Genomic DNA, 16,881 nt, shown 5'->3' with positions numbered 1-16,881 from the left:
CACACAAGGAAATTTTGTGCAGCTCTATGTATATGCACTTGAAGTTATGAAAGTCATAAAGAAGGTATCTTAAAATGATTTTTGGTATACATATAACTTTACTATGTATTAATGATAAAAACAAATTTTTATATTAATGAGATAGATATGCTTGGATGACTTAAAAACTTAAATCTCGGGTGAATATTTGATGTTGCAGGATACAGAACATCTTCAACATTTTTTAGGATAGATGGATGTTTTGATTTTATAGTTGCCAGTGCTACAAATTCTTCTTGCCACAACTATGTAGTACAAAATGACAGAATTATATTTAGGGCAATTTCAGAATTTGTTGGAAGTTCTCTTCTAATCCCAAGTCAGAATCTTTTTGGATTTTTTTTAAATGAAATTCAAGCCTGAAGCTCAAACAGCTGTTTTTAAAGTCAGCCATTCCAGCTTAGCGCGGCCAATGCAACGGTAAACCGATCCGATGCTTACACGTTGAGGACTAATGCTAGGGAATTATTAAACGTTTTTGTTTTCTACAATTAAACCATTATGGTTCCTTAAGAACTGAAAACTTTATATGCGTAAGGAAAACAGTGCAGTTCATAATATCTAGCGGTCTGCAGTCTGAGTGGAGGTGTTTTGGGAAGTGTTCATGGGGACTGTTGGGTTGACGACATGTATGGTATTTACTGTACACACTGTATGTTCAGACCAGTGCTGCAGTGAAGTTGCATGTTGTAACACAGGTGAGGGCCAGGAATACCTTGGGATTTGGCTTAATTTCTGGTCATTGTGTCTTAAGAAACCTCTTATCTTGCCAAACTTTTCACTAGTACTAAATTTGGTTATATGATTCTATATAGGGTCGCAACTCACAGTTTAAGATGCCATGGCTTAAGGAACTGTATACAGGAGAGTCCCAGGCTTGGAGAAAATGGCATGTTCCAACCAATTTAAAGTATCATTCTTTGATGGCTTCACTGCTTCCTAAAAACATAAGAAACGAAACTTTTTTTTGTGTGTGTGCTTTACAGTGGCCGTCTTGCTACTCTGGTTTTTATATTTGCTGACTTAATTATCTGTGAAGGTGTATTTGAAAAGCCATGTTAACCAGAGAAAAACACTACTCCCCCAAACTTATTATTGCATAAAGAAATTTTCATCTTCTTCCTGAGAAGGGAATAGAAAAGGGAAGGCAATTCTAGTGTTTTTCATAATCCGTCCAAGGAAAGAAAGAGTTTTCCTCACCGGATAAGTTGGGGGAAGAAACTCTTTGGATAGTCCTTCTGTTTCTGCTGTGAGGTTCACGCTGTTGGGAGTCGTATGTTGGGTTTTCTCATATATGTAACTTTTTATACACACTGTGAACGAGCCCTGAGCTTCCCTATTTAGCACTCTTCACAGTAAGGACACATCAGAGCTCCAGGAACCTTCAGCCTTCATAGCCCTGTTGCAGCTCTGTTACGCTTTTTACTTAAAAAGTTTTTAAAAGATGTGTATTTTAAAAAATTTTATGTGTATGGATGTTTAGCCTGTGGGCATATTTTTGTACCACAGTGTGTGCATTGCCCACAAGGCTGACAGAGGGCATTGGATGCCCTGGAACTGGAGTTACAGATGATTATGAGTCTCCCTGTGGGTGCTTGGAAATGAATTTCAGTGCTCTGAAAGAGCAACCAGTGCTCTTAACCCACTCTACCATCTCTCTAGTCCCGACATTATGTCTTAAATCCTTTTAGTTTCCTGACTTTATAGCCTCTGCTTGCAAACCAGTAAAAAAGTCTTGAGCTGAAAAAGCCACAAGAACCCTTAGACATATTTCTCAAATCTTTCCTTTTTGGGGAATCTTAACTTCTTAAGATACAAGCTGCTTTAGTAGCCCTCCAATGCTTTCCAAGAGTTGATTTTTTTTTTTTTGATTTTTAAAGTTTATTTGGCCTTTCTAGTTTTTATCAGAGGAAGGGTTAGATTGATACTATCTAGAACAGTGTGTTGACTGCTATCTCTGACCCACAAGGTCCCATAGCCATTTAGTCTCAAATAAACACACAGAGGTTTACATTAATCATAAACTGGTTGGCCTAGTAGCTCAGGCATCTTATTAATTAAGTCTTACATCTTACATTAATCCATTATTCTTGACTGTGTTTGCCACGTGGCTTGGTACCTTTTTCGGCAAGGCATTCACATTCTGTATCCTCTGCATCTGGGTGATGACTGCAGACTGAGTCTTTCCTCTTCCCAGAATTCTCCTATTCTCATTGCCCCACCTCTACTTCCTGCCTGGTCGCCTTGCCTATACTTCCTGCCTGGCTACTGGCCAATCAGCATTTTATGAAATTACAATTGACAGGGTACAGACATCATCCCACAGCAACAGTGGGTCATTGAAGTTGTCCGTCAGCTACTTTGGGAAGCTGCCCAAATGCCAAGGGCATTCAAAATGTAAGAAGCCTTTGGGTTGTTTTGAGGCAATAAATGAGATCTGATTCTTATCTTGAAACACTCTAGGATTAGACTGTTAAAGGTCACTTTGGATAATCCATTCCTTATCACCAGTGACTATTATGTCCCCCAACCTCTGGGAAATTTGAGTATATATACAAATAACTGTGAGATGGCTGAAAGATAGGAGAAAGTCTCTTTCCTAATAGATATCCTACCTGGCTCTTTCTGTCAGTGTTGCTTTACCTTTTATAGCCCTGTAATGCTTAGAGTCATAAAAATTCAATTTTGTTTTTGGTTTCTCTCATTTTGATTTTTTATGTGGAAAACATATCCCTATAACAACCGTCAGTTTTTGAGGGGATGGACTGTGCTTGCTTTATATCACCCACAGTGTCTAACTGGTGTACAGGATCTTCATAGTTGTTGCTCAGTTTAAATTTGTAATGTAGGAAATTAATTTCCTGTTCCAAGTACTGGTTGGGAATTCACCATGCGTAAGGGACTGTGCTAGCCCTGACAGCATGCATTCTTGAATTCTGTCTTTCCTCCAGAGAAAAGGTGACAGCAATTTAAGATGCTGAGGATGTGGAGTCTTTTTTGCTTTGAAGTAATTGTTCCCATGGCAGTAGATTTGTTATAAAAGAAATCATTGTTGTTGAAGTTGAACGTCTTCCTTAGATGAGAACAGATTAGGGCTGAAAAGCTTCAGTGAGGGACACGGACACTTGTCCTGCCGCCATACATTTTGTCAGACAGACCACGGTCTTAAACATAAGCCTGGAGTGCAGATTGTGTTTTGTTTTCACTTGGGAACTTGTGTTTACACCAGCAGCCAACCGACCTGATAGATGGTGTTGGTCCTCACATTGAGAGGCCTGAGCCTTTCCTTTAGTTCTTGTTGGCAGGCCCTCACCAGCCTTTGACATACCCTAGGCTCTTGCATGTGGGAGCGCAGTGCAGGAGTTTGGCTTTGAACTCAAATAAATGGCTACATTAGGAGGCCCGTTTCTCTCCCGGTGTTAATGAGTTTAAACGTGATGCTTTCCAGGCATCAAATGTTTGCAAAATGTACTTCCCGCTGTCTACTATGCTTGGGAGCTACAGGCAACACTTCTTGGCCTGTGCTTGGATGTTCTGTATGATGAAGCAAAATTAAACATGTAATAAAATGCTTGTTTATAGAATGTATAATGTGACATTGGCTGAGGTCCTGGCTCTCAGGGCAGACTGCTTGGCTATGCCTTTCTAGCTATGGGATCCTGAGTGAGGTCTCTCTGTGTGTAGAGCTCATGCTTACAAAACAGAACAGAACAAAGAGCTGCTGGGAGGATTAGCGGTGCTGGTCCTTATAAAATACTGGACACATCGGTGTCGGTTGTTATTATTGCTTTTATTTATGCCAATTATGAGATGAGGTTCTGAAATTCCAATCATCAATCTCAATAGAACTACCTTCTTCACTGCCTCCCCACCAGTCCTCAAGTTTCCAGATGACCTGACTATGCTCTATTTCTTAACAATGAAAAAACAACAGCGATTCACTTTTGTGAGTGAGATGTCTATGGGGGTGAAGGATGCCTTTCAGAATACTCTCAGCTTTTGAATATCAGGCCTGCTGAGTTATCTTCCTGTATATGCTGCCATTGCCTTTAGTCCAGATATGCCTGATGCTAATTAATCACTTCCACGGAGAACTTAATGAGTGGCTTAGTTAGGATCGTCTTTGAGTAGCAGGCAGTAGCATCTCGTGCCAGTTCAATGCTATTGGCCAGCTCTCCCTAGTTCCTCTGGCTGAGGAGGGAAGGTCTTATGCTTCTGTGTGTCTGTCTGCTCACCTCAAGAAGGTTTCGGAAGTCCAGTGGCATCTGTGTTACATTCATGATGTGTCACATGTGTGAAAACAAGCCAGCATAACCACTCAAAATAAATCCACGGGGAAACTGAGATTGGTTATTGAATTCTTCTGATTGTGCTAAACAAGCAGGAAACATGTTGTTTGCAAGTTTTGAAAATGAGCCCGTGCATTCTTCATATAACAGAGTATTTCATTTTTCTGCTGAAAGCTAAAGTATTTTCCTTCTGGCATCCTCATTTTGTAAAAAATATATATATATATATATTTGAAATATTGCTGCATTGTAACAGAATGAAATCTGCACTCCATTTTCTTTCTCTTCTCCCCCTCAGGAAAACAAGTGAAAACTAGGCAAACGGAGCACCTTCCTGCCTTATTTTCCTATAGTAGTGGAGGGGGAGTTAGGCCCGGGAGGACCACCACATCACTCTCTAAGCTAAGGGGACTTAGGCCCGGGAGGACCACCACATCACTCTCTAAGCTAAGGGGACTTAGGCCCGGGAGGACCACCACATCACTCTCTAAGCTAAGGGGACTTAGGCCCGGGAGGACCACCACATCACTCTCTAAGCTAAGGGGACTTAGGCCCGGGAGGACCACCACATCACTCTCTAAGCTAAGGGGACTTAGGCTGGAAGGATCATCACTCCCTATGCCTTGCTCCAACCTTCCAGATGAACTACAACCTTGCAACATGATAAGGAATCAATACACAGGTAGCTTTTATTTTATGGAAAAGGGAATCCTTTAAGTGACGTTCACAGATGAGGACAGCAACTGTGCAAGGGGCCAGCTTTCCTGAGCATGTTTGCCCATTTTGATTGTTACAGGCCTATAGACGTCTGACTTGGGGAGATGATGAACTTCCCAGGAGGATCAGCTGAAATATTTTGTATCCAACAGATCGGCTGCTACTTCCAGGAGAAGTCGAACAGGATATAAGCGCCAGTGTTCCTGCTTATGTTCCTTCTGTGAACCTGCCTCTCACTTCTGAAGTGAAGCCAAAACCCACTGAGCGAAGAACTCTGAAGCAAATGGAAGAGGTATTCCCGGGGAATTCCATCGGGACAGTATGTGGGTTTTACCCTTTCAGGGAACCCCTATACCTGCACCCTTTGCATTTTCCTTGGTTTGGAATAATTTAGAGTTGGAGCTGTTTAGTTGGTCTTGCTTGTTTCCATCTGTCCCTGATGTACATAGAGCAATAGTGTTTGCATATAGAAACCTGGTTTACCTCTGTAGTTCTGCGTAGGGTCTGCAGGGCAAATGGAAGGACAGTTCCCTTCTCTCTCCTGGTCTCACCTGGCTGTGGCTTTTCTATCATCTCTGAGGTCCTGTAAACCTCTGTATTAGGTAAGGTAAGGACAGGATGTAAACAGAATCTCAGTTTGAAATCCATTCCTAAAAGGAGGTAGAAGTTCATTTCTTGTATTTAAACATTTGTAGAGAGTCCTACAGTGAACAGGTCAGTTTCTTAGAGTTATCAGAGATTAAAAGGCTCTGACTTGAATTCATTGACAACTGCTGAGTTGTTCATAGCTGGGCATGTGGAAGGCTGGGAAATGTCGTTAAGCATTATTTTCAGAAGTGGGAGAACGGAATCTCCGCTATAGTCTGTTCTCCCTAACGTATTACTTGAGAGCCATTTTTGCAATTTTTTTTTACAACTCTTCCTACCAGCATTAATAAATACACTGCAGGTGGGGCTGGGAAGTAACCTTTACCCTGTTTAACAGAGGGGATAAACATAGGCGTTGCTAAGGACTCTTTATTAGCACTTTCTAGCCAAATTCTAGGGTCCCTCTTTGGTTTCCTTAATCATTCAGGTGCTCTTGTAATGGTATACTCTGTTATGAATCAGTCATTTAGTCAGAGAGGACATACACATTTCAGTCTTAAATGGTTTTTTTTCCTTATAATACTTTTGTCTACCATACTGAAAAGTATACCCAAGATGCTTACAGGCTTGCATTGAACTCCCAAATTGGTTACTAGACAAATAAGTCAGGACAGCTACTTTCCAATATGCCTTTTGAATTATAGATTATGTTCTTTGAGCTGTAAGAAGCTAAAATTACAGGGCTTCTCAATACAGGAATCCATTTCATTTTAAGGCTTGTTTATATTCTTGGTTAGGCTGTAACCATACAGGTTGGGCATGGCATCTAGTACCCTAAGAGATGCAATTACTTTGATGTCAGTTATAGAATGTATGTATTTTGAGACAGTAATTGAAGTTATTATAAATTAGTTTCAGTTAGTGCTTAAGAAGCTTCTTCTGGGATCTATCCCATAGCCCACAAAACTCAAATTACAACTACAAGTATTATACCTAGGGCCTTGCACTTATTAGGCAAGCATTTATTTCCCCCATTTTAAAAATTAATTTTGGAGACTCTCATGAAATGTATTTTCATTAGATTCACCCGCAGCCCCTGACTCCTCATGGATACGCCCCTACCTCCCTAACCTCGCCCTCCCCTCCCCCCCCAGTTTCACACACACTGGTTGACTGGACTGCATGTCTACCGTGCAACGTGTGCTGCACTGGAGTCGCTCTGTAGCGCAGGCTAGCAGTTTTCTTGACTGAGTCTCGCAACTACTGATATTTTGTATGTAAGCTTGATTTCTTTTTGCTTGCTTTGATGTAACCAGTTCTTACTAGGTAGCACAGGTCGGCCTCAAACGTGTTCATTTTCCTGCTAGTAAGAGCTAATGATTATAGGTGTAATCATTATTTGTTGGAGAATTGTTTTAGAACCATCATAAATTACAACATTGAACCAATGCTTCCTTGGTTTAATAGCACAAATCTTATTTTCACCACCTAAATCATTAAAAGAATGCAATCATCAGTTTCTGGCGAGTGTCCTGTGAGGGACCGCCAAGGAGCCTTTGGGTCTAGAGCTGGTAGCTGCTTTCAGTGGCTTCTGTCTGAAAGTGCAATGCATTCTGTGAGTCCTGCTTCCTCGGGATTGCCTTTTCAGAACCCACAACTCTCAGGTATGGATGGGGTCTGTTTGATATTTCCCCATGATTTCGTTACTAGTTTATGTATGTACATTTGTCTCTTAGAGACATTTTTAACACTTCTGGCTTATTATTTGTCAACAAATTTTTGCCTTGATCCTCTGTTTTAATACATTTTGGAGGCTTTGAACTGCTTTCTAGAGCAAGCTAAGTTCATAATAGTGAGAGTGAGATTATGGTTCCTTTGAAGAGACAACCATGCAAGAGGTCAGTAGAGAAGCTTGAGGTTCCCTGTCTTCCATTTCACAATGGGATTCTAAACATTTCTCCACCGAGCTAGTTTATTTACCACATCACTCTGTGTTCTAGCTTGTAGCTAAATGCTACCGTTATTGATTTGAGCATTACTTTTGTGTTCCTTAATTTGCCCGTGTGGTATTATGAATGAAAATGTCTCCTCTTTTAGTAGCATCCCTGTAAGAATCAGTCACATGAGCGATTTTAAGGAAACTCAGTTTCCTAATAGTATACAGATTCTATTCCCATAGTGGTCACAAAAATTTTTCAATTAGACTTGAAATTAGATACCTGAAATCCACACATTTCTCTCAGCTCCTTAGGCAAAAATAACAAGTTAATAACTTAATTCACACTTGTTTTTTTGTTTAGCAGCGGGGGAGTTGGTGTTGTATAGCAACGATCCTTCTCCAAAATAAGCCAGAATTTCAATTTGTAGTTGAAATGTTGGCGCAGTAGAGCTTAAGATGCTGAAATAAACCCACCTTGAAAGAAGAAAGCTTCCAGGCTGCTAGGGCAGTCAACAGCTGGATCATGGAGCAAGCACGCAACCTGTCTGTGTTTGAAGGGGTACGATGATGCTTTCTGAATGGCATGGCACACCTCATTACACTTGGAATTATGTATCTGTGCGTATAAGTTTATGTTATTACAACATAAAATGTCAGAATGAACTCAGAATGAAACAGATATGCAACAAATATTTACCCAATAAACAAATACATGCATTCTTCCTACTAAGCAGGAGTAACTTTGTGCTATAGTGACATGGTTGAAGTCTGTCATGGTCTGGATATGATCTGTTACCCACAGACCCATGCCTTTGTATACGTGGTCCCCAGCTGCTGGTGCTATTTTTGGGGAAACCTTTAGGAGGTTGGGCTCCAGCTGGAGGAAGTGAGTTACTGGAAGCTGAATAGCCCAGCCTCTCTGCCTGTCCTCTGTCCTGCTCTGTGTAGCTGGGAACACACAACTGCAACATGTCCCCACATGATGACACCAAAAGTTGGGGCTGACCTTCCCTTGCTGTGTGTCTTTTCTTCTCTTTGGCATCTGACACTACTGCAAATGTGTAGTATTTTGATTTTGCAGAGGCTCGTGGTTTAGAGACACCCCAAGTCTCAGAAGAGACTCTGCTTTTGCATGTGTGAGTGGTTGCAAAACTGCTAAAGGCTATAGGACTTTTGAAGTTGGACAGGATTTATTTGTCATTATGAAAAAATCAAGAGCTCATGGGGCCAGAAAGGAAATGTCCTGGCGTAAATGTGCAATGCACCACATAGGGTAATGTCTAAACATTTGGTCTTCAGCTAGTGACAGTTTTTGGAGGTTGTGGAACCTTTAGAAAGTGAGAGAGATGTGGTCACTGGAGATGGGCCTCAAGGTTTTATAGCCTTGTCTACATCCTGTCCTTGCTATGCTTACTGGTCCACATAGGTGTGAGGAAGTGGCTGTCATATGCCCCCACCACCATAGAGCTATCTTCTGCCAATACTTTCCCTACCATGATAGGCTGTAGCCCTCAAAGTTTGAGCCAAATAAAAGTCTTCCCCCTTTTGTTGTTTTTGTGAGGTATTTTTGCATGATGACCTGAAATGAAGCTAATATAGTGTCCTTGTCTCTTTTCTCCTTTCTTAACCCCTCTCCCACAACATGTCACAATGATCAAATCTCCCCTCCCATTCTTGACAAAAAAGAAACAAATGAAGGAAAGGTTGCTTCCCTTGGACCTTTCTTTGGCTAGGGTCTGTTCCTCTCCTTTTTATCCATTCAAATTCATTAGTGCTTCTGGTTGAGTTCCTCTCCCCTCTGTTTCCGCTCAACTCCACTAGTGCCTCTGCCTTTTCTCTTCTCATTCCTCTCACAATGAACTGCAAATTGCTTTGCTGTGGTTGCCTACCTGAAAGTATTCAGAATGAGGGAACCAGGTGTAGTTCAGTAGCCCAGTCTTGGTGTGGGAAGTCCTTCTGTCCATGTGTTGCTTTTATTGGTTAATGAATAAATCTGTTTCAGTCAGTGGCTTAGCAGAAAAGGGTAAGGCGGGAGTTTCAAGCAGGTAGAGGAGGAGAGAGTAGTTGGAGTTAGGGAGAAGCCATGTAGCCACTAACAGGGACAGAGCCTCCGCTGGAGCCTGCCAAAACTTTGCTGGTAGGCCACGAACTTATGGTAATGTACAAATTAGTGAAGGTGGGTTAGTTTAGGATATAAGAACAAGCTAGAAATATGCTTAAGCTATTGGCCAAACAGTATTGCAAATAATATAGTTTCTAAGTGATTATTTCATGGTCTGAGCAGCCGTGAACTGACAAGTAGCCTCCCGCCTAGAGAGTGGTGTTTCCTTTTCTACATTTATGAGCATGGACATTCATGCCTGTCCTGCCATGTCAGTTTTCCCTTAGTCTCTTGATTTACTGGCTCTCACAATTTGTCTCTATTCTCTGTGTGTTTCGGTAATTGTTCCTTTTATCCTTCTTTGGAGGTTTTTGTCTACCCACTCCTAACAAGTCAGTGTTCCCCAGGGCATCATATACTTTTCCCTCCCTGAATGCTTGAAGCAGTTTTCGTCCTATATTCTTCCTCTTATGCTTATATCTCTAAATGGGCACGTCTAGCTTCAGGTCTTTTTCCCCTTGAGCTTCAGCTTTGCGTGTTTGATTGCTTTTTGACTTCTATATCTTCCAGGGATCTTCAGATGCACTGTATTCACAGCTGAGCATCTCAGCCTGTGCTTTCTCCTCTTCCTTCTCTATGTCGTCAGTCACCAAGCGCTGCTCTTTTCCTTCCTAAATGGTTTTCATATCTTTTCTACCGGTGCTTCATTGTCCTTGTCTCTTGCTTAGACTACTGGAGCAGAGTTCTGAGGAGCCTTCTGACTCTAGGCCAATCCCTTTGAATATACTATTTAACCTGAAGTGTGAGCTATTTAATTCTAATCTCCAATATGACAGGCCATATTTTTTTTTCTTTTTGGTGCTGCTAATACCTGCTCCATTATATGTGTTCATTAAACTCATTAAAACATTTGACAAAATGAAGGAAGTGCATATAAGACCAAGTGTCTGCCCTTGCTTTCAAAAGATTCTTCAAAAGCTTTTCATCATCTCTAAGATGCTGCTGCCACCTTGCCATTTCTTGCACTGTCCTCCTTACAGTTAATGCTCAGACAATGCTGAACCGCTTTCAGACGTGAAACCCTGCACCTTGTGTTCATAGCACGCTCACGGAAACCCTCCTGTCTTCAAAGCTGTTCCTCCCTCAGCTTGTTGACTGATTCTACTTAGGGATCCAGCCGTCTCCGATCCCTTCTCAGCCCACTCCAGTCTGGTCTATGTTAGATGCTCCCATTACCACTCAAACTCTTCCATTCTACCACTCAGGTGTGCCTGTGCCGACACAATCTGTTAGTGACTTTATGCAGGTCTTTGTGTTCTAGGAGCTCGCGCAGTGGCTAGGAATGTAGGAAAATGAACATTCTGGGACGAATGAAAGATCCCTGAGTGATTGCAGGGAACTAGTCTCTCACTTTGACTCAGTGAAGCCACACTGGAAGCTTATCCCCAAATGGCCTAAAATATTCTGAGGATCACACTCTGACTTTGCAAATATCTTTAGTTTCCTCTGTTGTGTTTCAGCATTTAGGTCGCATTCTAAGAAAATTATCTGCTCTAATAACAAACTTTAAAGTTCATTGTAAGTGGCTGTTTCTTGCATTGGCAAGTTCTAGCTTTTAGAAATCTCTGTTTTTGCTGTTATTTTGGTTAATTCACAATGTCTGTAGAAAATTATGGCAGCACAATGAAAATTCAACTATATGGGGAAAAACCCTTAAAGAAAAATGCTTTTTTTTTATTAAAGAGAGAATTTCTTCATCAGTAGTATCATAATACTACATATTGCAGCCACAATATGGACTGGAATCTCAGGAAAATGGAGGCATAAGAAGGCATGGGATGGGGCCATCTCTGAAGAACTAACTTAGCCATAGGAGTTGGCGTTGATCAGAAGCCTGAGAAGTCCAAGCTATGAGCCTTACTTTATCTTGACCACTAAGACAAGATGGTGGACAGTGAGGAGAGAGATGTGGGGGCTGGGGGTGTGTTCTGCAGGTGACATGCTCTGTCTTTCTCAGTTTTCCTAGTGAGGAGCATGCCACATGTCAGTGATGTCCCTTGTTACTGTCTTCTCCTTACAGGGAAGCCTGGAGACCCAGGTTTTGCTGTGTTCTGTTCCCTGTACCTAATGCTTAGCAACTGTTTACTGGTGAATAAGTAAAGGGTGGGGGAGACGGAAGTACGTTATGTACCAGGGAGTAGGAAGGGCATGGTATAATATCAGAGGAATTTCCATAGCTGAGAGACTTGTTTAAGTTGAAGTGATAGCCCAGCCTCCCTGGGATGTGGATGAAGGCCAGGTTTTTGCATGTGGTGAGCACGGATGTGTTCAGAGAATCAGGATGAGGTTCTGAATCGTAGTGCAGGACATAAGCCAGATCTCTGCAACTCAGTAGATGTGTTCTCTCTTGCTTTTAGACGAGGGCACAAAGAGCTTCAAAAATCCTCCGAGACTAAAACAGTCACAGAGACAGAGTTTCCTCTACATCTAGGCCAGGATCAGTAAGAATCAGGTGTTTACATAGTTAGGCAGGATGGACTGGGGCCTGGTCTGCAGGTTTCAGTATTCTACATGGAGTCGGCTTGGACGCTTGCATTCTGGACATGAACATCAAGTGTCTGTGTGTGTGTGTGTGTGTTTCTTCATTGGCGCGAGTCTTATCAATAGTGCTCCTCTGTTATTTTGTGCTGAAGATATCTAATTATAGAGAGTGACCGTGGCACATCAGCCACTTTCTTCTGCAGGCTAATTTGTGTGTGTGCAGCTGCTCCTTTGAAAACAGTCATGGCCTTACACATGGTCTTGAGGCATTTTCAGTGGTAGCTGTGGGAACTGTGCAGCTTATTCAGAGAAGGACTTTTCTTCCAAAGAACCAGTGTTTTTGAACTTGTTTTGTTTGTGTTTTTGAACAAATGTGGCTTTATTTGAAGCATATTGTCCTGGTTTCAAAAGTGGCCTATCTTCTTTACTAGCCTTGGGCAAGTTCTGAAAACCTTTCAAAGCTTCATGACTGGGAAGCAATAGCATGAGGACTTCAGTCAGCCCGGGCATAGTGAGCACAGCTCTAGAAGGCCTTGCTCTTTTCCTCTGTTCCCTCTGCCTTGCTAAACACCATTAGCTTATATTCCTAAAGCTAGCCACCAAGGTCTGTTCCTTTATTTGGCCACTTCCTCCTCCTGAGGCTGACAGCCAAGGTATAGCTATCAATGTATTAAAGTCCAGCAATCCCTTTGGCTATCCTAATTAAGACACCCAAATTAAAATTAAATACCTCATTCTAACATGAGGTTTCCCCATTTGCCTTTATAAACCACCATTTCCTATGTGCATGTCTGTCTCCTCTCTGTCCAGAGGCAGTCCTTTATCCTCCTCCAGGACAAATGCCTGTTCCCTCGCTCCTTTGTTCCCTTCACTCTTTCCCTCATCCTCTGTCTCCCCTCTTTGTCCTCTGTCCTTTGTCCCTCTATGACAAATAAGTCTCCTTTATGCTGAGAACTTGGTCGTGGGGTGTCCTGAACTGATACTGATCCTTTCAGTAGGTACTAGCAGGGCTGATAGATGGAAGGATACTGTTGATACCCATGTGGTTCTGGTACTAGGGCAGGCCCATGATAGTAACACATTCACTGGCAGCCGTTGACTTTCCTCCCCAGGAAAACACAGAGGAGAGGATCAGACCTCTGGAAATTGTTGGATCACAGCAGCTGATTTTATTGCTGCAGGGCAATGAGCGGCTGGGAGTCTGCTATTAGCACTGTACACCGTACTCCCTAATAGGACTCTGAAGAGCGAGGTGGGAAGCAGAGCTTTCCTGATGTCTTTCCACTGTAGTAGCAGCACAGAGCCTCCAAGCAGCTTGTTCCATTTCACACACACTGCAGAAGTTATTTGGGGAGATCATCTTCCATGCAAGAATGTTTAAAGCTGACACTACCTAGCTGCAGGGCATTTTTTTTTCATTTATTGCATAAGCCATAGTTTTCCGCACCACCATACATACAGAGTTGATGAGGTGCTGCGTGATTTCATCGTATCTCATACCATTGGCTTTAAGTGGGATTTTTCAGGGGTGAGTTAATGAGATTTAAGGCATTCTTTTCTGTTTACTGGAACATGTACTTTTTTGATAAACAAGCGAACAAATGAACAAACAGACAAATCTTTTCCCCATGCTGGGGACCAAGCATAGGATCTTGTGCGTGCCCGGCAAGCATTCTATTGACTGAGCTTCACTCCCAGCTTGGGAACTGTGCTTTGAGTGGCTCCGGCATGTTTATAAACATGTACAAAACTATTTCCTTTCTTTGCAGGTAATCCAACTTACAGGTAAACTGTCATATGTAAAACGGAAGAAAAGGGATGCTCCACTTTTAAATTTGATCATATGTGTTTTAATTTCTCCTGTTATGAGACAGGGGTATGGCTATTATTTCAAGTATGGTAAATTCAGGGTGTTTTTGTTCTTATTTTTAAAGATTACTTCATTAACAGATATTTTTTAGCAAATGGTGCAAAGGTTGGTCAAGACCTTAAGGTGTATTTCTTGTTTAATGGGTCCTTATGCCTCCATCTCTGACACTGCAGTGGGCAAAGAATGAACTGAATGTGTGCAAGCAGACCTGATTCTTGCTGTGGGGGTGGAATTAGTTAATGATACTCATTCAGATACAGCATGATACAAATGGGGCATATTAAGAGGCTTAAATTAGGTCAAATTGAATAATTGAATTTATTTCATTACTTAAAAACAGCTTAATCAGCTGTGAGTGCCGAAAGTCTAAAAAAAGTTTCATTAAATATTAATAGGCTGTTTATGTTTTCAACTTCATTTTCACTTCAGTGACTGTGTTTCTTTTTCCTTTGGTATTATTTTTTTTCAGATATTTGGAGATGAAGTACAGCCCTTCTTTCTCGATGAAGAATTTGATTATGACAATGTGGCTCTCACTCCCAAGTTCACTGCTGGAGAGATAGCGACCATCCAAGAGCTGGCCAAGAAAAGGACGATGGATTCCAATACAGACTTTTGTGAACACCATGACTGAGTCAATAGATGTCTTTGTGTTTAGTTTTATTTTGTCTATACGCAACCAACATTAGAATAAAGCATACATCAGCTGATTCCCTCCGTGGAAATGTATACATCTGCATTTTTTTTTTGTCTCTGTTGTTTATCACCAGGCCACAGAGGGACCAAGGCTGAAGGTATCACTTCCGTTTCTGAAGTCTCGTCTGTCCGTGGCTGGGTTCTGTGACTGGCTGGGAAGGTGGGACAGGGAAATGGGGACAGGAACTAAGGACTGCTGAATCTCCATTTAATGAGGGCACTGTCAAAGGGCACGTGCGTGTTGTCCTGAAGACTGGGAATAGAACCCATCTTATTAGAGTTTCAGGACAATTACCTGTTTCAAACATTAGTATAATTAATAGAATCACTTATAATGTAGGTCTTTGGTCCTATGTGTCCAGAGATGGTGATATCTATCTGTGTGGTTGTTGACAGATTAAGCTTCATGGAATTCTGGGATTAAAAACTTTACCATTAATTCACATATGATGGCCACAAAATACAGTGAGTGATCTTTGTCTCCAGAAGCTTAGGGCTGGAAAAGCAGAGCAACTAGAGACTGTAAAATGATAGCCTGGGTGCTGGTGAGAGGGCTCCGTAAGGTGCCTGCTGGGCAGGCCTGATGATTTTAGCTCAGTCCCTGGAACCAGTAAAGGTGGAAGGAGAGAAGTGGCTCCATAAAGCTGTCCCCTGACTTCCATGTGGGAGCCAGGGCATGCAACCCATACACACCCTTCCCCCACTAAGAATAAATGGAAATTATAAATGTGTTATGGGATAGTAGTTATGCAGACTGCTTACAGGGTTGCTAAGGGAATGGGTGGAGGGATGGAGAAGAGGAGATAAGGGGGGTGATATGTGTGGAATAATATTACTGAAGAAATCAGTAACAAATGGACTTGGTATTATTTCTCTCTTAAGTAGACTTTATATTTTCGCCATACGCTCCCTTTCTCTGCTCCCCCATGGTTAGCACCACACACCACAGAATATATTTGTTGCTGCTTTGGTTTGGTTCTTTCCTATTGTTGCTGCTCTTCTTCTCCCATGGTAAGATAAGAACACTTCACATGAGAGCCAGCATCTTTTTTTTTTTTTATTTAAAAGATTTTTTCCCCCATTTTATATACCAACCACAGTTCCTCCTTCCTCTCCTTCTGCTCCCCCTACCGCCCCTCCAAATCCTCCCCATCCACTCCTCAGAAAGAATTTGGCTTCCCATGGGGAGTCAACAAAGTCTGGCATACCAAGCTGAGGCAGGACCAGGCTGTTCCCTGCTAGCCAGGCTGAGCAAGGTATCCCTCCATGTGGAATGGGCTCCAAAATGCCAGTTCATGCACTAGGGATAAATCCTGGTCCCATTGCCAGTGGCCCCACAGACTGCCCAAGTCACTTAACTTTCAGAGGGCCTGGCTTGGTCCTATGCAGGTTCCCCAGCTGTCAATCCAGAGTCAGTGAGCTCCCAGTAGCTCAGGTCAGCTGACTCTCTGGGTTTCTCCATCATGGACTTGATCCCTTCGGGAGTCAGCGTCTTAAACGCTTGGGCACACAGTTCAGTGTTACAAGCTGTACACAATATTGTGGCAGATCTCCACGAATTGCCCACATGCTGCTAAAACCACACTCACTTATCTCCGCGGCTTCTCACAGTAGCTGCTTTCTCTTCTGAGCTAGACTGTTAGAGACACCCTATGGAAGTGGAGATGCAATATCTGCCCTTCAGTGACTCATGTATTTGACTTATAATATTTTCCAGATTCATTCACATGGCTACATATGGAAGGATTTGTTCTTTTCAGAGGCTGATTAGTATCACATTCTATACATAGACCATTCCATTCATCAGCTGAACATTTAGGTTGTTTCTATATCCTGGTTCTTGTGAGTCACACTGCGGTTGTGTTTGGGTATGAATGAGGAGTTGTGTGTGTTTATATTCATAAAAATGCTGTTTATAGACTTCACAAAAGAATTCTCCCAGTTTCATCTTTCAGAAGATTCACGTGATTTGCATATTTATTTTTATTGACTCAACAAACTTTCCCATTTATGACTCCAGCCTTATTTGCACTCGGCAGTGAGGAAGATCTAAGCATCGCAGAGCCTTTTAGTGAGGACGAGGGATACATGCATGGACAAT

The 16,881-nt window shown here is 42.0% G+C and overlaps 1 protein-coding gene across 1 annotated transcript in view; it reads left to right on the top strand.

The window, feature by feature from the left end:
* Window positions 1-14,794, top strand: part of LOC121465780 (intraflagellar transport associated protein) — a 75,263-nt gene extending 60,469 nt beyond the window's left edge. Inside the window, exons 6-7 of the mRNA XM_041679169.1 lie at window positions 5,198-5,337; window positions 14,554-14,794. Of these exons, the coding sequence (XP_041535103.1) occupies window positions 5,198-5,337; window positions 14,554-14,718 (305 nt within the window). The 3' untranslated portion in view covers window positions 14,719-14,794. The remainder of the gene's footprint in view (window positions 1-5,197; window positions 5,338-14,553) is intronic.
* Window positions 14,795-16,881: the final 2,087 nt, after the last annotated feature.

This window comes from Microtus oregoni, unplaced genomic scaffold (genome assembly GCF_018167655.1).
Source record: "Microtus oregoni isolate MIOR12 unplaced genomic scaffold, Mior012 000031F_ref0000149, whole genome shotgun sequence".
NCBI lineage: Eukaryota > Metazoa > Chordata > Mammalia > Rodentia > Cricetidae > Microtus > Microtus oregoni.
The sequence above is the reverse complement of the archived record's forward strand: the minus strand, read 5'-3'. Positions and strand labels throughout refer to the sequence as shown.